This window comes from Brachyistius frenatus, unplaced genomic scaffold (genome assembly GCF_029030835.1).
Source record: "Brachyistius frenatus isolate BFR_SWC_R1_liver_20210118 unplaced genomic scaffold, ASM2903083v1 Contig_3, whole genome shotgun sequence".
Classification (NCBI taxonomy): Eukaryota; Metazoa; Chordata; class Actinopteri; family Embiotocidae; genus Brachyistius; species Brachyistius frenatus.
The window spans coordinates 10,494,715-10,522,647 of NW_027210602.1; the positions used below are offsets into that span (position 1 = coordinate 10,494,715).

The window sequence follows — 27,933 nt, forward strand, 5'->3', positions numbered from 1 at the left end:
CCGTTGCCTGGCAACATGAGAAAACAGGCTCGGGGAGCGATTACAAAGCCAAATCCAGAAGGTACACAACGTTAAATATTGGTAAAGGGCTAATAATAACTAGTATAGTTATCTGAAAAACGTTGTACAATAATTGTGAGTTTGATGCAGAATAACAAAGTCAGCTGCTAATGTTGTATGTTTTAGTTTAGGGTCAGTTTTTTTCAAGTTGAAAAATTACTTTGAATAACAGATGACACTGTTTATTGAACAGAAAAGAAGCAAGAGGAGCAGATGATATAATGGCAGAAATGTCGGAAGAAAGCACAACGTGTGTTGATGAAGAGGCTGAGAAACAAGCAGCTGCACACAGTGAAGGTAAAGTTAGAGCATCATCATGTTCATCATACCGAGATAAAGGCTTTCAAAGTGCCAATTGACACATAAGTAAGATGTGAAAACAATTGAAATGTTAGTTGATATCTGAACAATAAAAACAGTTGAAATATTACATGATATCTAACAGAAACATTAGTCAATGTCTAAAGAAAGCAGTTGAGGTGCCGGTTGATGTTTTCATTATGAAATGTTAATGGATGTCTAAACAATAAACGTAAATGATTTCCTTTTGTTTACGTTAGTTGAAAAGTAAAATATTTTCTAGTGGAAGAGGTGAGGACAGTTCAGGCGTGTGCACTGCATGAAGTTTAAATGTCACCGTTGACAGTAGTTAAAAAGACAGCTGAAGAGTGAAGAGCAGATGTCTGATGAAGAGGAAAAATCATGAACAATTACTTTGTTATGTAAAATTATGGAGAGAAGCAATTTTACTGAAAGACAGTGTTAATTCAATGACAGTAGTTTACTATTTATGTTTTTGTAATCTTTTGGAAACCCATGAAAGTCTCCAATGACCTGTTCTTCTTTATGGTGTTTGTCATGACAGACTTGCTACTTTAAAGGAAAAATGCATGTTAATTTGTTTGGTACATAAAGAATTGCTTTTAAACATTTCCTCTGTCACAGGATGTGATACCGAAAACTCAGTGATGCAGCAGGAGTCTGAAAAAAAACAGATCTTTGCAGACATCCACTACAAATATGAGGAGCTTCACTCCAGAGCGTTCATCACACCCGAGTCTGAAATCCCAGAGAACCTCCTCCACCTCTCGTATCCTTCTTTTTAAAATGGCTTCCTGAAGAGCATTTCACACCACAGCCCCTCTCACTTTCTCTCATGATGCTCAGCAAACAGAAGTAGACTAAGCATCCATCATAGAGACTATCCACAAAATGTATTCGACCTTAGACATTTGTCATTCACAGAAATACATGCCTTTAACAGTAAAAAATTAACTCTGTAGCTTTGTAGTGAACTTTCTAACCTTTGGAAGCTGAAGTCTTGGGTCTTATTTTGCTCCTTTTCTTCACTGAGACAAACTTTTTAGTCCCGTCTGTTTGTGTGTGCTTATTAACGTCTTCATTGGCTTTCATTTCAGATACACTTACACCCTACTGCAGACTATATAAGGCAATTTTGCAGCCATTATGTGTATACTACACATAGGCATTAGTCCAGTATATGAGGTTAAGTATGAATCCTAAACACAAAATACATGTAAACATGTATAATATGTGCAGTAGACTGTATGTAGTACACACACTATGCAGTAATAATACAATAATTTGAAATATATGTGAATGATAGATGTCAAAATAATACACTGAAACCAATAATCACAATAAAGAGGCATCACAATATTATTTTATCATTGTGTAAGAGTATGTGATATTTCACAACTATTACTTCCAAATTAATAGTAAAAATAGAATATTTAATGGAGGGCAAGGTATATTGGTGTTAAAAATGAGCAGTTATTATTATTATTATTATTACAGGACATTTGGTAACAAAGAAATCTAAAGTAACTCCAGCGTAAAGCTTCAGTGAACCTGATTTCATCCTTCATTGGTCCTGCATTCAGTCACTCCTTTGGCTATGACAGTAGGCGCAGGGCAAACCTGAAGCTGCTGGACGACAGAACTCTGATCTTCATCGCTGGCAATCTGCTCGTCCTGCTGGACGTCTCCACCAAGGAACAGAGATACCTGCGCTCCTGCGGCGGAGGAGGAATTGGCTCCATCACGGTGAGGCGCACACTGAGACTCCACTTTGTCTGTGACCCACAGCAGGAAAAACTGATGAGATGGATGACGTCACATTTGTTCACTTACAGTTGTGGTACTTCAGTAGCTGCTCGAAGGTTCACACTTTGTGTTGTTTTACGGGGTAAAATCTGCTGTATCTACTGGCATGTTTTACAGGCAGATTGGCGATCGAATTATGACTTGTAATGCAGCATTAAGAGTAGAATCTGTACAAATAATGTGGAGGATCACCTAAAAAGTTAAAGTTCTATTTGCTTTAAAGTAAAAGCATCTGTAATTTATCACAAAGTACTAAATTACAAAGCTATGGAAAAAGATGAAATTCAGATCTCATAGTAGTCTTATATGGTAACATTTCAGACAATACTGGTGGTTTTACGTTTTAGCACATTTACTAAAAATCATACTGGAGCTATAGCTATTCATTTGCAGCATGTACAGGTCCTGGTTCATGCGTAGATCTCACACAGCATGAACAGTGACTGTCCTCCAACATACATAATGATGTGAGAAGAAGAGGTAATTGATGGACACCAATCCGATTATAAAATGCTTTCTGTTCTAAAGCTGTCTTGAATCATCTGACAACATGTTATTTACTTTGTAACATGGCTGTGGAGCAAATACACATTACTGACGTTGTTTGCGCGCGCGCGCGTTGTGCGTGTGTGTGTGTGTGTGTGTGTGTGTGTGTGTGTGTGTGTGTGTGTGTGTGTGTGTGTGTGTGTGTGTGTGTGTGTGTGTGTGTGTGTAAAGGCCCACCCAAGCAAGGAGTACTTTGTTGCAGCTGAGAAGGGAAACCAGCCTGACATCATAGTGTATGAATACCCCTCGTTAGCACTGCACCGCGTCCTCAGAGGTAAATGTGACCAACATTCATTGATTTTTTTTTTCACAGCTGTTATAACACATTATTTGATGTTCATATTTTAAAATGCGTGTCTGTAGGTGGCACAGAGCAGGACTACAGCTTTGTGGACTTTAGCCATGATGGCAGCCTGCTGGCCAGCGTGGGCAGTGCACCTGACTACATGCTGACTCTGTGGAACTGGAGGCAGGAGGAGGTGATGCTGAGCTGCAAGGCCATTTCACAGGAGGTGTACAGAGTCAGCTTCTCCCCATACAACCCAGGCCTGCTCACATCGTCAGGATCTGCACACATCAAGTAAAGGACATACTGAATCATTCAAAATGCTGTAACCCTGATAACAAAGCTTGGATTTCAGTTTCAGTAACCCAGTTTCATTTTTAGTGGGTAAATGAGGATTTTGCAGATTGTATGGTCTTTGAGCAAAAAATATTACAGCAGTAGGCAGTAAATGAACAAAAATTTAAAAAGAAATGTGTCCTTTTGATATTTAACAATCATATATGGACGTATGTGTCACAGCCGAGACCAGTTTAAACCCAAAACCACTAAGAATCTGCCTGAACTTGAACCAACGATTGGTGCTTTTAAAGAAACACCTCAATATTTTGGAAAATTTGCCTATTAGCTTTCTGACTAAGAGTTAGAAGAGCAGATCAATAATGCAGGAGCAAGCAGACAATTATCTTAGCTTAGGTTATCTACTAGAAACAGGGAGGCTGGCTTCATCCAAATGTCACAAAATCCACTTATCAGCCCCAGCTTTCTGATTCCCACGTTATATCTTGTTTAAGTGTCAGAATTCATATCATTGGGGTTATGTGCCAGCCTGTGTCTCGGCCGGCTCAGTTACTTCCTGGACTCTTGTTCTCATTAGGTTGCCAGACAATTCAATTAAACATCAGAAAGTCACCGCTCTGGACCATTAAATTGTCCTTTACTCATGACATCTCAACTGTTAATGACAGAAAACATCAGCTGTTCAATTAGTCACTTGTATGTTATTAAATATTTTATATATATAAGATGAAAAAACATTCTCCTCTTCTCTCTGTCAGATTCTGGAAAATGGCAAAGACGTTCACAGGTCCTAAATTGCAAGGCGTTGTGGGACATTTTGGGAAAACTATAGCGACTGATATTGAGGGCTACGTGGAACTTCCTGATGGAAAGGTCTGCACCCTACTGTTCAAATGCTTTCTGTTCATACTGTATGCAAGTCGACAACCATACTAGCATCTCTCTGAGATACTGAGCTAAATGCTGACGTCAGCATGCTGACATATTTACAATTACGTTGTCAAATCAAACCTGTTAAACATGCTGAGGTTTAGCAGGTATGTTGTTCACCGTCTTTGTTAAGTTTGTTGGCATGCAGGAAAAACAAAGTACAGCTGATGAAATGTTACTGCTTTTGTCACTATTTGGTTAACAAATTTTGATCTGATGATGGCGATAGTTTAAAAGTCAGGGTATCACCAAAGTTATCACTATTCATCCTTTGGGGATGATGGAGGTCTGTGATCCATTAAATATTTTGTCACAATATTTCAGTCTGTACAAAAGATGGTAAACAGACAGTGCAGTGCCTACAGTCATGACACCATCGGGGCTAAAACATATTGCTGTAGTCATTTCCCAATCTAAGATGTTTTAGTTTTTAAATTTAGTTTGATTTTATTTGATGATTTATATATGATATGATATTCCCTCTCTGGCAGAACAATCACTGCTACGCTTCACTAACTTTGTGACGCTTGTGATTTTTCTAGCGTGTTCAGTTCTTACTAAAACCGATGCAAAGGCTTTTAATGTCTCGTCCTGTTAGGTGGTGTCGGGCACAGAGTGGGGCAACTTGCTGCTGTGGGATGGGAATACCATCAAGGTGGAGATTTCCCGTAAGGAGGGGCAGAACTGCCACGCCGGGATGGTCCAGCCCTTCGCCCTCGAAGATGGACAGCTGATGACGATTGGCTACGATGGAGCTGTCCGGGTAAAATACCCTCAGATGTTGTTACGTCACTTTGTGGCAGCAAACCAAATGTCTCACAGGGAATAAAGTAAATGCACAAATGCACACATGCAAGGTTCTCGCCCTCCATCGGAAGCAACTTGGGGCTCAGTGTCTTGCCAAAAGACACTTTGGCTTGTAGACAGGAGGAACCGGGGAAAGAACCACTAATGTAATATCAAGGGGGTAATCTGTTCTACCATCTGAGCCACAGCCACCCTGAAAGGAACATTGTTCATACTTTCATATTTGAAAAAGACTCAGTAACAGTTGGACTCTGTAGTGTTTAGAAAGGATGACAAAATAAAGGGTAAATAATGACTCGAGGACTATTTTCAGAGGTGGAGTAATACACATTGATGCATCAAAATTGCCAAGAGAGCACTAGTAGCAAGATAGTTTATGTTGTATTTTCTTAATTTAGTTTTGGCCATGGCAGTTGTCCTTCTGAGGTCTAAAAATACACATATATAAATATGTGGACATAAACAGAAAGAATGTAAATCTTTTCTAATGTTCAGGTTGACTTTGTCACCCTCCCTGCAGGGCTGGGACTTCGAGAGGATCAACACAGCCGACAGTAGCAGCGACAGCAGCAGGTTTGAGATAGAGCCCATTAATGAGATGGTACTGGGACACAACGTCTGCCTCTCCTCTGTGGTCAGGAGCTCCCTGCCGGACTCCTTCATCTGGTTTGCTCAGGTCAGAGTGCAAAACGTGTAAAGTGTCTAATTAAAGCAGTTTGTACATGATCAAAGCCTCACCTCAGTCCTGATCTCTCTGCTCTGTGGTCTTGTAGGATTCCAGTGGCGCCATCTGGAAACTGGATCTTTCATTCACCAACACGGTGAGATTCCGACGTCACTTTGGGTTTTTATATATTTAAACTTTGTCTGGCTGATCAGTCCACAGTCCACTATGTTTAAATTGACTGACTGAAATTAATTAGGGCACAAACTTCTGACATGTATTGGGCTGAATATGAGTGTTTATGAGGATGTGTATGTGATATTGCCTGTTTCTAATTGTAAATGTCGTGTCAAAAATATACCACCTTCAGTAGGGTCAGTAGTCTCTGGATTCTTCAAATAACTTTTAATCAACAGGTGGTAAAGTTTCTTGATAAATTCAGACAAATTAGACCAAAAAGAAAACATTTGCAGGCTGGTGGAGTTCAATGTAATGTAAGATTTACTGCACGAGAGGGCCACAGCAAATCTGAGAGTTGGTTTCGTCACTGTGCTGATGTCTCCCAGAGAACTGATGTAAATGCATTTAACAGATTTTTAGACATTTTAATTACCAATATTTCACTGAATATGGTAAATAAGATCACAATATGCATTTTTAATCTACCATTATTTTCAGGAGAAATAAGGGAGACACAAGATGAGAGATCTACCCTTTTCTTCACAATTTAGAGGCCTGTTATGAAAGAATAAATGCTCCACGCCTCTTTATGAGGGTATTTTAAACTTGTCATCATATTTTAAATGTCCCTCCTATGAACTTACACGGTAGCATTGTGTGTTGTAATAAACACAGTGTTTTCGGCCAGTGAAATAACAGTTTTCGTATCACATGTGAGCAGACTCCAGATCCAGAGTGCCTGTTTTCCTTCCACGCCGGGGCGATCCGGGGCCTGGACGTATCGAAGAATTCCCACCTGATGGCCACAACTGCTCAGGACTGTGAGTCTATGTGCACTTCCACACCTGCACATGTACTGTACACACATACACACACACACACACACACACACACACACACACACACACACACACACACACACACACACACACACACACACACACACACACACACACACACACACACACTATAACAGGTACTCTGCCTGCGCCTGTCCATGCTCCCCAGGCTCCGTCAAAGTTTTTGACTTCCTTGCAAAAAGAGAACTGACCAGCAGCTACTTCAATCAGGGTGGAACTGCTCTCAGCTGGGCTCCACCATTGGTAAGAGTGTTGATGCAGAACTGAATCATTCTTTCACATACAGTTTGAAGAAGGAGCGCTGACCTCTGGTGTTTGCTTTCAGGTGACGCAGAGTGGAGGCTTACTGGTGACAGGCTTTGAGGACGGGGTGGTCCGCTTGCTGGAGCTGTATGACCTTCAGGGGCTGCATGTGGTCAGCGGATGGAGCCCCACAGGAGACGCTAAGCTGCGCCTCAAACAGGCGTTCAAACCTCATAACGCTCCTGTTACCGCTGTGGCATACGAGCAGAATGGAGAGGTCCTGGCCACGGGGGTAAGAGGCTCTCCAGGGAGACGGTATTTATCACGATGACAGCCACTATTAGAAAACACACAGCTCCATGGGAGGCAGCACTTTGTCAAAAGACAGTTGTGCCTGTCACATTACTCACAAAGTATTGTGATTGTGCTTCTCCTCTGTACTCTGAATTCTTGAAATCTTCAAGATCTTGAAGTCTGTTTCAATGGCAGCTGTAGTCAGCCTAGATTAGAAATTTTGTTTCGTTACATAATATTTAAATTTCTTTTGCAACAGAGGCCTGAGAACAAATATGTTCCGTATACACACAATCACAAATACAGACAGGTCAATTCAGTCATCACAAACTAATTAAAACAATCACATATCCCAAGATCAATAAGAAAAGCTTTGAAGTGTCTTGTGCCTCTGAATGTCTATAACACTGAGTTGTGCTGAAGTTCATTCTACTTGTATGGTACAAAGAACCAAAAACAGGCCTTCTTCATTTCACAGTTAATACGAGGCACAAAAAACATTTCACATCAGGCTTTGACTGTAGTTTAGATTCAACTAAACTACAGCTGGACTTCAGCTAGGTAGTCTAAATTTATCTCTTGCACAAAGCTTTCTCTTGATTACCTTCATTTGCACTGACTGCCAATGAATTCTGAGTAAGTTTAAACTTTTTTCTAAACTAAAAAAAACTTGGTTGACCAATTCATTTAAGAACAAAAAATAAAGACTGGCCTAATTCTACAGATTAGTCTAATAAATCTTTGTGAAAAAGACTCCACATCTAAAGTAAAACATTTTGTGTGCGTCAGTTTCAAACTGCACACTAATGCTGAGACAAAGTTAATACCCTTCTTTGATTTCTGTTTGTTTTTTGTTGTATCTAAACAGCAGTGAATAGTAAAGAAAGCATTGAGTTCATCTGATTTTGGTGAGGCGATGATGAGTTTTATTTACTTAAATTTGCAAATGACCAAATGACATTTGATCAGAAACAGCTTGACTCAGGATGTTTTTTCCCATCACTTAGACCCACGTCTTTACTTTATAAGAAGAAATTAAGTAACCTAATAGTTTTATGTGAATATCATGACATAACTCAGACTTAATCTACTGCAACCCATCAAGTTTATTACTGCAGCTTTGAACCTAACTAAGGATGTTAAATGTCTCTTAAACATTGATAGTGAACCAGTGTATATTCAAAGTTTTAATTTATTTACATTCATAAATTGAATCTTAACACAGAGATTAATGTTAGAGCTGTGGATTATGCTTTTTGTCAAAGTTTCTATTATTGTCTATTATCGACACTTTATTTGACCGTAGTTTTGTTTTTTCCATTTGCCTTTCTGACCTTCCTGCTCAGAGCGCTGACTGCACGGTGTTCTTCTTCACTGTCGGGGAGAAATACAACCCCATCGGTTTCATCCGTGTTCCCGGGCCGGTGCAGACACTGGAGTGGTCACCTCATTCCCACGTAAGTCTGGTTCTCATTTTACTTGAACCCAAGTGTCTCTGTGATGGAAAATTGTTCATTTAACATTTCTTTTTCTTTTTTTTACATTTTTACACAGACTGAAAACAGGCTGCTCATTCTGTGTCAGAACGGTCACGTGGTCGAGGTGCAGCGTCCTGATCCAGAGGCCCAGAAGCCGGCCAAAACCTTCCAGGTGCCGGAGCTGCCCAGAAGATCCTTCAGGTTCAGGAGCATCAAATCTCGAATCAAGGTCTGACTACGCTCTGTCTTCATTTAAATTTGTTGGATTAAATAAATACGTCTGTAGAACTGTATTTACATCATGTTGTGGAGTAGATTGGGTATGTTGTAACATGGGGAAAGTTGTAACACCACCAAATCCTCATAACAGGAATAAGATAGGAGTTACTCGACCATTTGTTTACCTACTTCCTCCCCAATCCCATGTAATGATTTTCAAGGCTGTAAACAGGCAGATGCAGATTTTATAGAGCAACATTTTTTTTTTGGTGAGAAAGTAAATTTTTTGACAAAGTCTATTTTTTGTTTAGCACTTTACGATTGCAGATACAATCATATGGCTTGTTTTAGATTGAATAGCAGTTTCTCATTCAAAATATAATGCATTTTTCCCGTGTTAATATTAAACCGCTATGCTGATACAGCTAGTTGAACAAGGACAGACAGAGGTGGGTTGTAACACATTTGAAAAAAGCATTACAATCATCCCCTTACATACAACTATTGTCTTTATTTTAATAGTTTTACAGAATGGCTAATATTGAGATTCTATGTCTGGATTTACTTCAGAATACTGAAAGTCAGACTCAGAGTTTTACTGCCAAAAGCAGATGTTTGCATGTCCCATTTGCATATGAGAAACCAAATCAGCCACTTTTACCAACAAACAAATGTGTGCTTATTGTTCATTAACTGCATGTTGCTCTTTCCTCTCTATAAGCTTGTTTGACTTTTTCTTCTTATAGTTTTACAACTCCAGATTATTAAGGAGGTTTTATATATTATCAACTGCAAGGACCTTCACATTTCATTGCTATGTGCCATCCTGCAAAGATATCTTATGAGAGCAAAACAGGCCAAATTCTCTATATTCTCACATTAATATACAAACATCTTGTTTCCATATTAGAACCCACCAATAACTCCCTTTGACTTCTGATCTCATCTCTGCGTCCTTCATCTCCTGCTGTATTCATACACACTGCTGCCGCAGGTAATAAATCCAGCATTTCAGATGAGATGATTTGTGTTTCAATCTGTGCGTTTGCGTGTTTCAGAGAGAAGAGGAAATTGCAAGACGTAAGGCTGTAAAGGAGAAGAAAGAGAAAGAGAAAGAGAAAGAGCAGTTAAAGGAATCGGAGCAGCTGTATGAAGAGCAAGAGGAGAAAGAAGATGAGAAAGAGGAAGAGTTACCACCTTTCCACATCCCAGATCCTCCAAGTCCTCTCTGCTGTGGCTTCTACTCACAGTCTGGACAGTTCTGGCTCTCCATGGTACACACACAGCCATACACTACGGATTTCTTAACAGTAACAGAATTAGACAACTTTGATTTAATTTTTCTAAAACACACCAATTTCCTGCAGCTGCACAAGCTGAATATCAACCTGAATGCAATGCAGGACCAGAACAGGTTGTCTTTGGTCTCATTCTTGCATCATAGATGAAAAAGATCTCCATTAACTTTTGCAATCAGTGTCCCACCTCCATGTATAAGCCACAGTTTAAGGTGACAGAGTATGGAAACTCACTATTTGTCTGCTTGACAAATATTTCTACCACAGTTTCTTTTGTCTGAGTGAATACAGCAACCACACAGTAATCAGTGGGTAAGCTACAAATATAAACTCATCTGTGAGAGTTGGCCTTGTTAACTGATTCAGCACTCCACACTGAAAAGAAACTAAGAATTATCTCCAATTTGGCCGAGATGGTGCATGCACTAATGGGTGAAACATGAGCCGTGAATTATTCTATAATCTTCGGCCCTGATCAAACCTGGCATTAACATGCATCCTGGGTGATACGATCACAAGTGGACAGAAACATACGTTCTGTTCACACCTGCCATTATCAAGCGTCTCCACATGCATCTCGATTGACCACTTGTGATTGGATCTCACTTCCCCGCTCAATATGCAAATAAATATATACACCATGTACATAAACAAACAAATAAACACGTGAACACGGACAGAAACCAGTGGAGAGATGAGTCGAGGCAACAGGTATTTAACACAATGAGACACCCTTGCTTACCCAAGCCTTTTTTAATGCACTGTCAATTAGCCTTCTATGTCTGAATACGAGTTTGTAATTCACAACCTGAACCGTCAGATGTGACCCGATCACGTCGGTTTATTTGATTATTCCAGCGGGTTTGAGACAGTCTGGCTCCGTGCTGCGGTGGATACATTAACTGTTCATGCTGTTCAGTTTAGTTTGTATTTTGCAGGTTTTTGTTTCCACTTCCTGTACGGTTCAGCTGCAGTCTACAGAGTCACGCAGGATATTTTTTCCAACAGAAATTTTTGTTTATTCAGAGGATGTCAGTTAAAGTGGTTCTTATATGTGACCCAGGATGCATTGCATTCACACTGCTAAAAGAATGTGGCCACATGCATCCTCCGATGTGGTCTGACCAGAGTGGAGTGTCACTCAGTCATGGGTGTATTCACAGTTTGTGATCAGATCACTCAGGACGCATGTTGATGTCATGTAAACAGGGCCTTAATAAGAACAACTGGCAGTGAGTCCTTCAACACGACACACTGTATAATGTTATTTCCCTGTCTGACTATCAGCATCAGCTGATCCTGACTGGAATAGACTCAGTGCTACTGGGTTTGATCAGCTGTCACTTCTTATTAATGGCTCAACAATGAAAATGTGTTTCCTGACTACAGTACGTTTCATGATCTGTAAGTATTCTACCAGCAGTTGTATCAAGAACCTCAAACAGTAACCCAATGTGGAGGTTAATAGTAGAAGTTTATCATCATTATTTGTGGATGTCACAATACATTCTGGAAGATGGAACATCGCTGGAAGCTGAGACACATTAGTAATTCAGGAAAGGTATCCGAGGATAAAATCTTCCTTAAAGACTGAATGTATTTTTCTCTCTCCTGCAGGGCGGCTTTGACTCAGGTTTCTTGTATCACTGTAAGTTCTCTGAGAACCAGGATGAGGATCCGGAACAGCGGGAGGATGAACCCTTTGACTTCCTGCTTATCCATAACGCAGACGACGACCCTGTTCGCTCCCTCACTTTCAGGTAGCCAGGCTGACCAATCAGAATGCTTCATATGATTCAAATACGACCTCTTTCAGCTCATTGTTTTGGTTTTGCAGCACATTACTGTGTAAATTGGTTAAAGTTAGCAACTAACTACAGCATTAACATGAAGCATCTAGCGACTACATAGACAGATAGTTTTGTCAGAAACTGGTGGAGCTTAAAGAGAGTGAATACTGAACTTATATTCATTATTAATACATTAAATCAGAAATGTTGCTCTTTGATTATAGCATGTGTAAAAAGGCAACTATTTTCATCTTCATAACCTTCCTGCCTTGTATTACACGAAAGTGTGTAATGCACCTGTCAGTCTACTAGAGGATACCATGTCAATGTCATATTTTATCTTGCCTAGATGTTAAAGTACATGCATGTATGACCAGGGTCGATGTCATGTGAGAAATTGCAAAGAGTCATAGAAGGAGGACGCTGGTGGTGGTGGGAGGGAGTCCACACGAGAGAAAAAATTATATAACGTACGTTATGTAACTTTTGTGACATGCATACTTCTCAGTTAATTTGCTTACATGCTTTAGGGTGATGCCAGGTTGTAAATTTATATGGTCAGGGATATCTCCCAGGATCAATTAAGGCAGAATTGAATCTGTGCATCAAGAGAGTCCCTTTAACAACACTCTGACCCTGTTTCCATTTGGCTATATCAATCCGGACATATGCGACCTGAGTGTGTTTCCATCTGTACTTTTGCTGGCTACTTGTGGTCCGATCACGGCCAGGTCGTATATGTCCGGGTTGAAATAGTCAAATGGTAACAGCCAGTCTGTGTTACACTCACACAGAAAGAGTGTGAAATAAAGCCAGAAATTAAGGACCTTTTCAGGATGTAAACTTTACAGCCTTCTTGACACATAGAACCACAACAGTATTGGTTACTGTTTAAGGTGATAGTTGAAATGCCCTTCCTGGTGTTTTGTAGCTCCAACGGGCAGCTGCTGCTCTGTGGCATGCACTCAGGCTCCATCAGGGTTTACCCTCTGCAGCCTGGCGACCACAGCCTCACCTCCATGCAGGCCTACTGGGCTCTCAGCATGCACGACAACTATTACGGACACCTGCGACACATCCGCTGCAGCCACGACGACCTCTTTGTGCTGACAGCGGGAGACGATGGGAACATATTCTCCTTCAGCATGCTTCCTCCGGAGGAGGAGCAGCTGCAGAAAAGCCTGCAGAAAAGCCTGCAGAAAAAGAGGGCCGAGGTTGCTTCACCCAGGGTCAGTCCATATTAAATTGACATTTATTTTATTTATTTTCTGTTGTGTCCTTGTCGTGATAAACCATAGAATCGATATGCAAATATGCACACAGTCTCCTGGTCGATGCGCAAGTATCTTGAAGTACAATACCACTGGGGGCCAATTAGGGCTGCATCAAAAAAATATCTACCATTGAAAAAGCATCAACTTCTCATAAAAAAAAAGTAGGTTAATACATATTTTCCTCCAGTCATTATAGTGTCATTCACTAAATTCACTAGTTCTGATCAGTGTTCTGGTGGTCCTTCTGAAAATAATTCCATCATTACTGTAATTAGATATTAGGCTTCAAAGAGAGGCATGTTTGGTAGTGTGTTTGGCTTGATTGACATGCCAAACACACTACCAAACATGCCTCATTGACATGCCTGAGTTGCAGTCAGGTTTCCGGTGAGCGGGCACAGTGTCCTCAGCTTCTCAGTCAGATCCACATCTCACTTCTCCCCAGCTCGTCCAACCATGGTCACTTCTGGCAAGAAGATTGCGATGACAAAATCAGAATTTAAAGCTTAAAGCTTAAAACTATAGTTCACAAATAAGTGGATGGGTCACCTGTGATAAACCAATGATGTAATTGTCCGCCTCAGTTGTAGCCTCGCATGTTTAAGTTTTTTGTGGACTCTGAGCTTACTTGAATCAAAGAGGGTGTTGTAGGTTGTACAGATTATAAATGTGCAAATGGCAAAGTTGGGTCAAAAAAAGGGTTTAGTTGAGGGAGCTAGGTGAAACAGGGTCTTAATATGCAGTAGACGTGGAGTGAAAAAAAAATCAATGTGAAAAATAATCTTCAGTGATAAACAACCCATAACATATACAGTACATCCGGAAAGTATTCACAGCCCTTCACTTTTTACACATTTTGTTATGTTACAGCCTTATTCTAAAATGGATTAAATTCATTTTTTTCCTCAAAATTCTACATGCAATATCCCATAATGACAAAGTGAAAATAGTTTCTTTAAAACTTCTGCAAATCTATTAAAAATAAAGAATGAAAATATAACACGTACATAAGTATTCACAGCCTTTGCTTTACTTTGTTGAAGCACCTTTGGCAGAAATTACAGCCTCAAGTCTTTTTGAGTATGATGCTACAAGCTTGGCACACCTATTCTTGGGCAGTTTCTCCCGTTCTTCTTTGCAGGACTTCTCAAGCTCCATCAGGTTGGATGGGGAGCGTCGGTGCACAGACATTTTCAGATCTCTCCAGAGATGTTCAATCGGGTTCAAGTCTGGGCTCTGGCTGGGCCTCTCAAAGACATTCACAGAGTTGTCCCGAAGCCATTCCTTTGTTATCTTGGCTGTGTGCTTCGGGTCGTTGTCCTGTTGAACCTTCGCCCCAGTCTGAGGTCCAGAGCGCTCTGGAGAAGGTTTTCATCAAGGATGTCTCTGTACATTGCTGCATTCATCTTTCCCTCCATCCTGACTCGTCTCCCAGTTCCTGCCGCTGAAAAACATCCCCACAGCATGATGCTGCCACCACCATGCTTCACCGTAGAGATGGTATTGGCCAGGTGATGAGCGGTGTCTGGTTTCCTCCAGACATGACGCTTGGCATTCAGGCCGAAGAGTTCAACCTTCGTTTCATCAGACCAGAGAATTTAGTTTCTCATGGTCTGAGAGTCCTTCAGGTGCCTTTTGACAAACTCCAGGCGGGCTGTCATGTGCCTTTTACTGACTTCCGTCTGGCCACTCGACCATACAGGCCTGCTTGGTGGAGTGCTGCAGAGATGGTTGTCCTTCTGGAAGGTTCTCCTCTCTTCACAGAGCAACGTTGGAGCTCTGTCAGAGTGACCATCGGGTTCTTGGTCACCTCCCTGACTAAGGCCCTTCTCCCCCGATCGCTCAGTTTGGCCGGGCGGCCGACTCTAGGAAGAGTCCTGGTGGTTCAAACTTCTTCCATTTACGGATGATGGAGGCCACTGTGCTCATTGGGACCTTCAATGCTGCAGAAATGTTTCTGTACCCTTCCCCAGATCTGTGCCTCCATACAATCCTGTCTCGGAGGTCTACAGACAATTCTTTGGACTTCATGGCTTGGTTTGTGCTCTGACATGCACTGTCAACTGTTGGACCTTATATAGACGATGTGTGTCTTTCCAAATCATGTCCAATCAACTGAATTTACCACAGGTGGACTCCAATCAAGTTGTAGAAACATCACAAGGATGATCAGTGGAAACAGGATGCACCTGAGCTCAATTTTGAGTGTAATGGCAAAGGCTGTGAATACTTATGTACATGTGATTTTTTTTTTTTTTTTCGTTTTTGATTTTTAATAGATTTGCAAAAATTTCAAAAAATAATAATTTCACATTGTCATTATGGGATATTGTGTGTAGAATTTTGAGGGAAAAAAAATGAATTTAATCCATTTTGGAATAAGGCTGTAATATAACAAAATGTGGAAAAAGTGAAGCGCTGTGAATACTTTCCGGATGCACTGTAAGTGTAAAACAAACTGTTTTCACATTGTGTGATGGTTTGTTTGTATTGTCTTAAAGTCCCTCTCCTGACTGATTCAACTTTTAAAAACTAATTTCTCTTCATCAATATTACATATCAAAAAAAATTTCCCCAAAAGAAATACTTCCTGTTCATATAACTATACACCTTTGCTTTCATTCAGTATGTGCAGATCTATGTTTATTTCAATCATGGTCTTCTAGCATATAAACACCACATGGACACGTTAACAAGGTTAACAACTTTTTTTCGATGGAGGAGGTTATTAACTGTACAGGCAATGCCCGACATTTGAATGAGGTCTAAACTGTCATAACTGTCACATGTTGTTGGTTCACTGTATCAGCAGTGTTTTAGAAGAAAACATCAGATATTTCAGAAGTCTGAGTAGTCAAAATAAGAAGTTGACTTATTGTACAGTGCAGATTAACCAAATAGATGGTTGTAGGTGTTCATAGATAAAAACAGCATCATTTTGTTGATATGTTCTTCAGGTGGGTTTTGAGAATGAGGCATTAGCTCTGGACATTGAGGACCCGGCAGCCTACAGGTGAGATTTTAGTCATAATTGGTCTTCTTTTTCTCTGTTCTTTATCTTCCTCTCTGTCATATTTCTTTCTGTCTGACTGTCTGTGCATTTCAATTGTGAAGTAAATAATTATATTGTCTGCATTGTATCTTGTCATGTTTAAGTTATTTTTTCGGGGTTTTTTTGTGGAAGATGTAGCTTTGATAAACATTTAAGACTGAGACTCAAGAAAATCATGAAAGTTGTATCCCTTCTTACCTTCTAACCCCCACTCTGACTCTCTCCAGCATTGAGACGGCTCAACAAAAGCTGGAAACCGACCACCTGCGTCGGGAGGCGGAGCTAAAGATTCTGGAAAAGCAGAAGAAGCTGGCTGACCTTCAGAAGAAGTTCAAACAAGTGCTGAATGACAACCAGAGTCTGCCGGCGCACGTTCGCCTGAAACCTGAGGTACAGACACAGACACCCGGGTGTGTATGTTCGAACTGTCCACAGGACTGATAACTCATCTAGTTTGCTGTGATCTGGTTTAAATAAGTATTTTATGTGATTTATAGAACTCTGCCTGACGCATCTGAAACTTCAGTTTTTGTTACATTTTTGTACAAAGCACGGATTGTGAAATTCATCACTTTCATTAAAAGCTCATACGTCATACCTGGCATCTCCAAATGCCAAGTATTATGAAGAGGCATGTAACACACCTGTGTGTACATATCAGCTCCTGACTGCTGTTGTAACACAGATTTAACAAATTGTGAGCTTGAAGGTCGAGGTAAGGCTTGCACGGTTTCTGGGGAATGTAATTCTAGTACAATATTCTTAGTTCTGTGTTTTGTGTGTGTGTGTGTGTGTGTGTGTGTGTGTGTGTGTGTGTGTGTGTGTGTGTGTGTGTGTGTGTGTGTGTGTGTGTGTGTGTGTGTGTGTGTGTGTGTGTGTGTGTGTGTGTGTGTGTGTGTGTGTGTGTGTGTGTGTGTGTGCCTAGGAGCTGCAGCTGGACCCACATTTCTATGAGCAGGCCGAGAAGCTGAAGGCCGAGCGGGTGATGGAGGTCAGAAAGCAGCTGGGCTGGGAGCAGGAACGCTGCAGCATAGCACTCAGAAAACCACAGGACTGGTAGACACACACATTCACACACACACACACACACACACACACACACACACACACACACACACACACACACACACACACACACACACACACACACACACACACACACACACACACACACACACACACACACAGTAACCAAATACAAATGTATTACCTGGACATGCACAGATAAAGTCCCTTCAGAATTTTTTTACAGCAATGTGCACCAAATGCATTTGCCCTTCCAGTCTACACGTGTTTTTGCAGACTTGGAAACAACGATCAGGTTCCATCGGGTTGTTGTTACAAGCAATTCGGTCATTACACAATTGTAGTGAGTGTTGTCTGAGTTTGTATGAGTTTGTATGAATTTAAATATTTAAGCTGACTCATCCTCAGAGGTTTTGATTTCATTTTGATTTGCCTTTCCTCCGCTCAGAATGAACTCCTCTGCCCTCTATGTGTTTGTTCACAGGTTCAGTGACTCTCTGGAGGCCAACATGGTCACAGTGGTCGCCATCCGCTCTGACCACAGAGTCTCCACCTATTGCCTGCCATTGCTCACCGAGCCTTCAACTAGTGTCACACAGCAGAGCACATCGAGCCAGCCTAAGGAGGACAGAGATGCTGCACTAGGACGCAGGAAATCCAGAATGGAGCCCATGAAAGACAAATTAGAGGGTAAAATAGTGTTTGTGAGTTTGTTTCACCTGTCATAGACACGTCTTCACCTCATCTGTGTTTGTTCTCCAGAAGAGGTGATGCTGCGCCCCCCAGTGGCTCGCCAGGCAAAGATAAAGCTGGGAGACCGGCAGGAGGAGAGGCTCCGAAAGGCTGCAGCGAAAGCGGGGCAAGCTCAGGCCAATATAGAAAAGAGGAAGCAGGAATGGGCCCAAATGTGAGTGGGTTTCAAGTGTGGTCAATGCTTTCCCTCTTGTTCCTAAAAAAGTTTGTAATCAGTTGCTATATAGATACTTGGAGGTTGTGCAAAAATGTGTTGTTGGTGTCTCAGTTATGTAGAGAAGCCAAACGTGGACTATGACCATCCAAAAGACCTGCAGGCTATCAAAGAAGCCAAAGAGAACATCGGAGACATCACAGCAGTGAAATGCCCAAAAGTGAACCCTGACAGGAAGAGAAAGGAGCATATTGCCCTGGAGAGAAACGTATAAACTCACACAAATACACGTATCTGCTAATTGTTTCCACAATCCACACACAGACCTCAGATGCAGTTAAACTACAGCACCAAGTTTTAATGGCAATCACATACAGTAAAACACAGTGTGTTACTGCTCGGCGGCAGGAGTTTCACTCAGACACTTGCCTTTTGAAAACTGGGTCTCAACAAACAACTCATCGGCACACAGTAACAACCTGAGGTCAAAGAAATTCAAGCTTTACTCACAAAACAGTGAGTTCACCAGAAAAAAAGACTCACATAAGGTTGGGAGGTGAACAGGCTGCGCTACATACACACACAACTACCTGGGAAACCAAACAATGGCAGGAAATGAAGCACACATAAACACTAGGACATACATGACATGAAGTTCAGAGTGTGACGATGTGATACATAATAATCGTTCATTTGGATTATGATTTAAAAATAAAACACAAGAGGAAGAAAACTGAACCCCCATTATCTGATTAATCAGTTATTTCATTATCATATATATTTTTGATCAATTTGGAGTTATTTATTAGTCAAAAAACAAAAACAAATTTAGCATATCATTTTGAACTCTGGAAACTCAATTACAAATAATCTACAAATGAATCAGTGGTAAATGGAATATTAGTTGCAGGCGCAGCCGGTTGATGTAATGACTCCCTCCATCACATCAGAGCCATGAAAAGCAGATGGAGATGAATGGACAGATCAGGGCTTTGCGGGACTCCAAGGTTCATCTGGTGTCCCAGTTGCACGCTCAGGCTCAGCGGCTGCAGAAGGTCCAACAGCGGCTGGCCACCCATCTCCACCTCCCCCCACCCGACCTGCCATCTTTGTTACCAGAGGAAACCCCAGAGATGAAGCTGCAGTTCAGCCGCGGCACACTGGAGCGATACCGGGTGCTGAGGGAGCAGAGGTACGAAAGAAGACTCGAAGTGGACAATAAATACTGAACTTCTCTATAAAATGACTCTTTAGGAGACCAGCAGACCTCCAGCAGTCAGGCATTATCACATATGACTGTATACTGCACTGCTGCATCAGTTTGGGACTTTAACATCTTTACCCATGTAGAGAATTTATTTTGAAAAGCTGGTCTGTTTATTGAACAGATAAGAAAATAGGGAAGATTTTTCTAACCTGCTGATTTTATACTTTTACAGGAATCACTGCATTCTTTTATTTTCCTAACAGGGTTAAGACCGTGAAGCTGGACGAACAGGAGGGAGCCGTGAGCTTATTGGAGCAGGTGGAGAAAGCGATGGAGGGGGAGAAGGAGAAAGAAGAAGAGCAGGAGAGAGGAGAGGAGGGGATGTCCTTTGCATCTGCCTTCTGTGTAACCAGAGAGGAAGAGGAGGCAGCAGTGGATGAAGGAGCAGAGCTGAGCGAGCTGGGGGAGGAGCTGCGGAGGGAGGAGGAGATCAGACTGCTGCACGAGCAGAAGTCTCTGCTGGAGCAGGTAAGCACCCTGAAACACTTCATCTTTGATTGAATCAAAGGCCATGAAGGTGGATTAAAGAAGCAGGAGTCTTATGTGGATATTTTTCATCTTTAGATGGAGAGTTCGGTTTGTCAGTTCGATGAGGAGCTCCTGCAGCTGCGTGGCCAGAAGTTGCGTCTGGACATCCAGCTGAAGCTGGCTGAACGCTGCCTGCTGACACTGCTCCAGGAGATGCTGCTTCTCAAGCAGTTTGAGAAGAGCGAGGACAGCCTGCAAGAGAAGCTCAATGGATGCATGAAGGAGGAGAACAGCATCACGGTGGGAGGAATTTAACGTACCTGTTGACTGGTTGATGTACAATATTGCTGCCTTTCTTTGATTTCCTTCCTTTAAGCCGCCTTTGGTTTGGATTCAGATCTTAGGAGATTGGAAACCTCCTGGATGTAGTATTAAAGTGGCAGATAGAATTGCATGCAGCCATAAGACACACATAGAGCCACATTTTTCACTAAATAAAATGTTGCCATCAAACACCAGGCAGTCACTTGGTCAAAATCACATCTGAAAGTTGCTGCAGTCGTAAATGCTCTTCACTTTCACTGTGTCTACTGCAGTTTATTTTACATCAATATTTACTTCACAGCAAGTCTGAAATTATTTTTTTTTTTAAAACAGCACGGTCACTGGCAGCATGTCACTTATAATTCTGCAAGTGAATGAGTTATAAAATAAGTTTGATTTTGGTCTTCATTAACAGACCTGTGGACAGACATGTAGTATTGATGGATTGTTTACACAGGAGGCTTTTCATACACGGTTTTTAATTGTGGTCTGACAGATCCACTTGTTGTTTGATCAATCAGCTGCAGGTCATGTAACGGCTCACGTTTCACTTGTCCTACATGTAATCCAAAGTGAGTTTTTGCGCTTCCATTTTTCATGTGAACAGCTTCACTGACAGCCGAGCGCTTCCTGTACAGACACAGGAGGACTGAGGCTGCTGCGGTGCTCACACTATGCCTTGTGTGTAGACGTGGTAACACAAGTGATTTCCTTCCTCCGACCACTGTTTATAGATCCACATTACGTCTTCTCTGTTTGCTGACAGTTTAAGCTGGAGGAGTGTGAAGAGCAGCTGGAGCTGAATCAGAGCGACATCACCCAGCTGCAGGACAGAGAGAAGGCTCTGACCGCTGCCTTCCAAGACTTGCTGGGGGAAAACCACAAGTTTGAAGAGATTCTGACCAAAATCTTCAAGAAGAAGATTAAACGTGTAAAGAAGGAGGAGCAGACGGGAGATGAAGGTGAGAGAAAGGAATGCAGTGTGATGATGATGATGATGATGATGATGTGTGTTTCAGTTTGTCCATGTGTCCTTTACGATCCCAACGTGTTTGTAGAAGAAGAAGAGGACAGCGGCGAAGACTCAGATGAAGACGATGACTGGGCTGATGACAATGACAGCAACACAGACGATGGAGGAGCTGCTGTGGATGACAATTTTTGCCCTACAGGTCAGTGTAATGCTGCAAGAAATACAAATCTTTTTTCACAGTAAAGTGGAAACTCTTCATTCTTAGCAGGACAGATCAAAGCATTTCACTTCAGACCTGCATATCTACAGCTACAGCGGGTTTGATGGTGGAATATTTGCTACGAGGCCTGAATACCAACTGTTTAACATGAGGGGCTGTTTGTAATTACCTACATTTGGTGCAGCCTTTTTGAGCTGCCCGACCAGGGGCCAGATAGATACATAATGCATAAATAGAAAAAACATTCAAGATTTTAATGTTGTCCAAAAAAAAACCCACCTCAGTTTCAATATGAGCTCTGTTAATTAAGATGTAATAATTTTTCTGATGTTAAATTACATTTTTGGATTTTTATAGATTCTGGAAGTTTTACTGAGTGAGAAGGAGTAGATGTTATTTTAAGGATTTTTACCAGATAATTAAAACTTATATATTGAAAAACCAGATCAGATTATGATTCAATTTGAGGTATTTTATATACATCTTAAACCCTGTTTGGAGGGAATTTTTACTTTTGTCTGCGTACACAGCTAATTGGGCCGCGTCTGCGGGTTAGGGGTTAGGGTTAGGGTTAGGGGTAAGGGTTAGGGTTAGGATAGGATTAGGGGTTAGGGGTTAGGGGTTAGGGTGGTTAAGGTTAGGGGGTTAGGGTTGGGTTAGGGTTAGGGTTAGGATAGGGTTAGGGTTAGGGTTAGATTTAGGGGGTTAGGGTTAGGGGTTAGGGTTAGAGTTAGGGGGTTAGGGTGGTTAGGGTTTGGGGTTAGGGTTGGGTTAGTGTTAGGATATGGTTAGGGTTAGGGTTCGGGTTAGTAGGGTAGGGTTAGTAGGATTAGGGTTTGGGTTTGGGTTAGTAGGGTTATGGTTCGGTTAGGATAGGGTTAGTAGGGTTAGTGTTCGGGTTAGTGTTCGTGTTAGTCGGGTTAGGGTTAGGGTTTAGGTTAGTAGGGTTAGGGCTAGGGTTAATAGGGTTAGGGTTAGTGGGGTTAGTGGGGTTAGGGTTGGGTTGGGTTAGGTTAGGTTAGGGTTAGGGTTGGGATAGGGTTAGGGTTATGTTTAGGGTCAGGGTTCGGGTTAGTAGGGTTAGGGTTAGGGTTTAGGTTAGTAGGGTTAGGGTTTGGGTGGTTAGGGTTACGTTTAGGGTTAGGGTCAGGGTTAGGATGGGTTTGGGTTAGGGTTTAGGGTTTGGGTTAGGGGGGTTAGAGTTAGGGGGAGTTAGGGTTAGAGTCCTTAAGTCGCTGTTAAAACCTGCACAGAATGATTATGATCAGAGCACTTCTGCAGTTCGTCTCTTTGCTTCTTAAGGCTTCAGTTTTAAGTATGAATCTGCGTTTGTGTGTCTTAGGCTGTGATCCTGAATTGTTTGAGAATACACTGCAGCTGCGGGAGCATCGGCTGGACGTGGAGGAACTGCTGGCTGAGGAGAAAAAGAGCAGTGAAGCCCTGAAAAAAGAGATCGAGACCCTCCTGAAGAAGGTCAAACTCCTCCTTTGAATTCCTCTATATTTTCATCACTGCTGTGTTTCTGTTATTAATCACTCTTTTTCACTGACATCCTGCCGTATGTGTGTGTATTTGATTTGTGTTTTTACAGGAGAAAATAGTAGAGAACAATCGTAAGGCAGTCGAAGACGAATTGGAGTTAATCAATAAGGCGAAACAGCGGAAAATGCACGAACTGGATCTGGTTGTGCCCATTAGACTGCACCAGGTAAACATCCAACACTACGGAGCTTCACTGAAGACAAAACAACATCAGTTCTGTTCTTTCCTAACCCACTTACTGAAAAGTAAAAAGTATGTGATATCTGGGATGTACGGTAGAAACATAACCAATTACCAATAAATATAATAATAAATTAATAGAATGTCCTGTCCAATCCCTGTTGGATTTACAGCCAAACTGCAGAGATCTCGTCGCTCCATGTGATTGATGTGAGCAGTCCTTTGCTTGGGACTTGTTTGCGAGTCACAAACTTGACTTGTTTTGGACGTTTAAAATGATCCAGTTTGATGAATTTGGTCCTTGAAACCATCTCTAAAATTTTATGGACAATCAATTCTTTCATGACTCTATGATGAGACTTGGAGTTCCCTATCGGGAGTTTTTAAGTTGAATAGATCTTAAGCAATTCTTCTCACCAGGAGGTTTATTTTTTTTGAATGAAAAAACAAAGCATCTAAAAAGAAATTTGCTGCCAAATATTTCCAGCTTCTGAATAAAAAGGGGAAGCTGGAACAAATTGTCTGAATGACACTGCACCTCCTTTTTCATTTACTTAACATGGAAAATGGGCCTCCTCTATTTGACCCGTCTTGCTATTGTTGTTATTCTTAAAGTTTGCAATGGCAAATTGTATTAAATTGTTTGATGTCTATTATCTTTAAAAAAAAAAATAAATAAATAAATAAAGAGTTTGTTCTTTTGTAACTTGTGCACACAAATGAAAAATGATATTTAAATATCGACAGCCCCGGATTTACACAATATGATATTGACTTGTTAAACTTCCTGTATCTTCTCTCTTCCTTACACTTACTCCATATGTCTGCCAGATTGAATTTGTTACTAACGGCTCGATGCCGTCAGACCTGAGTGAGGCGTTGGTGCTCAACATGACGGAGCTGAACCGGCTGCAGCAGCGCATCCACCAGCTGCAGGCAGAAAAGCTCCACCAGAAAGATCTGTACCGTCAGGCTCGCCAGCAGCAGGCCAGGCTCATCCACGACCGCAAGGACATGGCTGCCAAGGTCCAGGGTAAGAGCCACACAGGTCAGGCCTTAGAGACCTCGAGCTCCTCTCCATGTCAACCGCAACCCTTGGAGATGTGTACAGACCAAGAAGGGACCATATTTGGAGTGATGGATCTAACTCCATCTGATTGGAAACACAGTAATACTACGTCCCACCCACCGATAGCTGTAACCCGACTGCACCACAGGCCTGTCAATGAAAGAGACACGCCCCCCCAAAAACACATATTTTTGGAGATTATTTTATAATTAATGACGGGATTATTTTCAGATGGACGACAAGAACACTAAAAGAATTCACTGAGAATTTTGAGACTCGTTGAATAGGAGTCTATGGAGGCTTTTTGGAGCCAACCTCTAGTGGCACCCGGTGGTATTACAGTTTAAGGCACTTCTGCATCGGCCTCATTTTTCAGAGCCGGAAACTACGTCCACTTTTATATACCATCTGTGACACAGAAAAGTGTAAAGTTTACATGTCACATGAACACAAACAACTCAAAGAAAGGACACTAACAGATGAAAACAAATAGATCTGCGCTGCAAGTTTGACAAGATGGTGTTGGAGAAATATTCCAACATCTTAGATTCAATCACGTTTATTAATCTGTGTATTGTTGTGTGTCTGCATGTGTGTTGGTGCAGAGTTGGAGAAGCGAAATGACCAGCTGATGATGACAAAGTTTGGCAAGCTGGTGGATCTGGAGGCTCTGCAGACATTGTCGGGGAACAGGAGCCTGGAGGAGCTCCAGCAGGAAAAATTCCTCCAAGAAGCTGCGAACGCCAGGGAGCTCAAACAGTGGGATGTACGCTTACCTGTGTGTGTGTCTGTGTGTGTCTGTGTGTGTGTGTTGCTTCAGCACTTGTGAGATGTCTGTATTTCTGTTTTGTTTTGATAATCAACAAATTCAAAATATCATTTTTAAAGACAACTTGAACCGGAACAAGTTTATTGATCCTTTTTCTGGATGTGTGTGTGTGTGTGTGTGTGTGTGTGTGTGTGTGTGTGTGTGTGTGTGTGTGTGTGTGTGTGTGTGTGTGTGTGTGTGTGTGTGTGTGTGTGTGTGTGTGTGTGTGTGTGTGTGTGTGTCAGGCAAAGGTAGAAGAGGCACGTCAGGCTCCGATGGAGGAGACCAGGTGTAACACGGAGCATCTTCACACCATGATCAGCCTCTTAGATCAGAAGAAGGAACTGGAGCTGAAACTCAGCACCAGGCAGAAGACAATGGTAACTTTACTGCCTTAAATTCATCTGATGTGAGAATAATCAATGCTGGGATCCACAGAGTTATACATATGTTTATATAAACATACCATAACCATATATTTACAATGTATGGTTATAGTATATTTAGTAAGTTATATCTTACTATCATTCTTCAGTAGTTTCAAACTTTTCCCAGCCTGATCTTTTTATTCCAAGATGATCAGTCTGCCTAATATGATATTATATGTTCTCAGAATGATGTGCAGAGTTTGATTTAAAGACAGTTTTCACATCCATCTGCTAAAGGGGTAAAGTTTGTCTGAGCTCACCTTAAAAATCTTTTTAAGGCAAAGCAAATACAAGCAGGATTTGTGACAATCACAAATATTTTGGAAGCCAATCCCTGTCAAGTAAGAAACTTAAAAAAGCGTGACATGAACACGTAACCTGCAGCACACACACAGTGAGATTAGACTTGATTGTGATGTTAGACAGATCTTATTTTCAGCATTAAACTTGTCATTGAGTGTCATTTCCCATCCCCTTTAAAAGCCAGGTGTGTTTGCACCTTGGCTGGTTGCTATTATAAAGGAAGATTTGCCAAGTAGTAGGAAAAAACTCTCCTCTGCAGAGGAAACACATCTGCTCGTGTTCAGATTGGGCAGATTGATGTTCATGTTGTATACCTCAGGGAGAGATTGCGGCAGGATGCACTATGAGGAAAAAGGAGCTTTTTTCCAGAAAGCCAAACTGACTTAAAAACCACACATTGGACAGTTGAATTGAAACATAAAACTCTGGGCCTGGGTCCCTGTTCCGAAAACTTTTTTACAGCTGTGTGTGTTAGTCCAGTGACTCTATGGTTACAATGAAAAGATTACTTACATAAAACAACCCATTTAAATGCAGTATCAATGAGCCTACATTTAGCCAATTGTCTAATATGCACCACGGCAGAGGTCACTGATGAAACACATTGCATTTCAATAAAAATTAATAACATAATGTAATATTTACCATCAAGCCTTAAAAAGACAGGGGCTGCATACAGGTATCCTGGTTCTTCACTGTGATCATAGTCTGGAAACCCTGGTCACATTAAGGTCATTCTAAAGGTTGGACCAACCAACGACCAGTGTTGGAGGAGTTTCTAAGCATTTGGGGGGCTATGCAGCCTTCATTAATAATTAATTAATAACTAATCCCATTAGGATTTAATGACTGGAAATGATTCCCTTTAAAGGCTGGCAAGACCCACATATTCATGGAGTGAATTTTAGGTCTGGGAATACCAGGCCGGCATACTCGGCGTGTAAAAGATGAATTCAACTTTTTGTTTGAACTGTTAATCATGAAAAGTTCCTCTGGTGGAGACCCAGAATAAAATAAACACCTGAAAATGAGCATTTTTTTTTTTTTTTTTTTTTTTTAATCTGCTGCTGATTTCTTGGTGCCTACACCAGAGGACACACCTACATGTCTGGTGGAGCCCAGGCCTCGACGGGTCAGAGCTATTTTGGTGGCACGAGGGTGACCTACACAATATTAGGAAGGTGGTTTTAATGTTGTGACTGATCGGTGTGTGTTCATGTGTTTGTGTGTATTCAGGGCAGACAGCAGTTCCAGGACTACAAGAGACGTGTGGACCAGGAGGAGATCTGGAAGCTGCAGGAGCTGGCCCACACACAGTCGCAGCAGGCTGAGGCCCTCAGGAGAGAGATCAGACTTCTGTCCCGCAAAGGAGGCCACGTGTTGCCCCCCGATGTGGCCCAACTGCACGCCGTCCTGCACACCCCCACAGTGAACAAACAAACTAACTAACTGTTATGATTAATGCAGGTTTAGGACCCAAATGCAGAACTGGAAAGAAAAGAATAAAGGTTTGATTGAACAGCGGTGATTATGATTGATGGTTCATAGTCGATGATTAATGAAGTAAATAGTTGATATTTGCCATGATTAAGTCACATATTAAGATCTATCCATTTTCTGTCTGTGTATCTAGATAAGAAACATGCAAAAGGGCAGGTAGAGCAGCAAACAACAATATCATTAGTATAGTAGTACAATGTCAATAATAACAATATGAGATAAATATAAAACCGGCTTACATGTAGTCTTGTCCTGTCTTCTGAGAGTTAATTCGCACAGTTCAGTATAGCCTGGATCAAAAATGATCAGGCGCTTTCTGTGTGGTGGGCAGAGACGAGCTCCTCAAACCACACAGAGAAATATAGTGCTGATAAGAATGACTAAACCAGTGACCTAAACATTTGTTCTTAATGTTTGAAATATCAGAGAACAGATTTATTGAGGAATACACAGTAACAGCAGGCTTTGACTTTGGTCCTTCTCTAACATTACAAAGATCAACTAAGCGACTTC

At 41.5% G+C, this 27,933-nt stretch overlaps 1 protein-coding gene across 1 annotated transcript; it reads left to right on the forward strand.

The window, feature by feature from the left end:
- Positions 1–24: 24 nt before the first annotated feature.
- LOC138625406 (cilia- and flagella-associated protein 44) lies at positions 25–27,439 on the forward strand. Its single transcript, XM_069706305.1, has 35 exons — positions 25–61; positions 254–357; positions 1,006–1,150; positions 1,965–2,127; positions 2,905–3,007; positions 3,097–3,313; positions 4,075–4,189; positions 4,845–5,009; positions 5,574–5,729; positions 5,827–5,874; positions 6,619–6,718; positions 6,906–7,000; positions 7,083–7,292; positions 8,641–8,751; positions 8,849–9,001; positions 10,050–10,265; positions 11,907–12,049; positions 13,011–13,308; positions 16,311–16,366; positions 16,633–16,795; positions 17,331–17,461; positions 17,916–18,121; positions 18,194–18,338; positions 18,453–18,606; positions 19,289–19,530; positions 19,809–20,073; positions 20,170–20,373; positions 21,164–21,359; positions 21,456–21,569; positions 22,933–23,063; positions 23,182–23,298; positions 24,144–24,345; positions 24,987–25,147; positions 25,435–25,569; positions 27,157–27,439. Exons 2-35 carry the CDS (start codon positions 282–284, stop codon positions 27,367–27,369), a joined length of 5,349 nt encoding a protein of 1,782 aa, XP_069562406.1. The 5' UTR covers positions 25–61; positions 254–281; the 3' UTR covers positions 27,370–27,439.
- Positions 27,440–27,933: the final 494 nt, after the last annotated feature.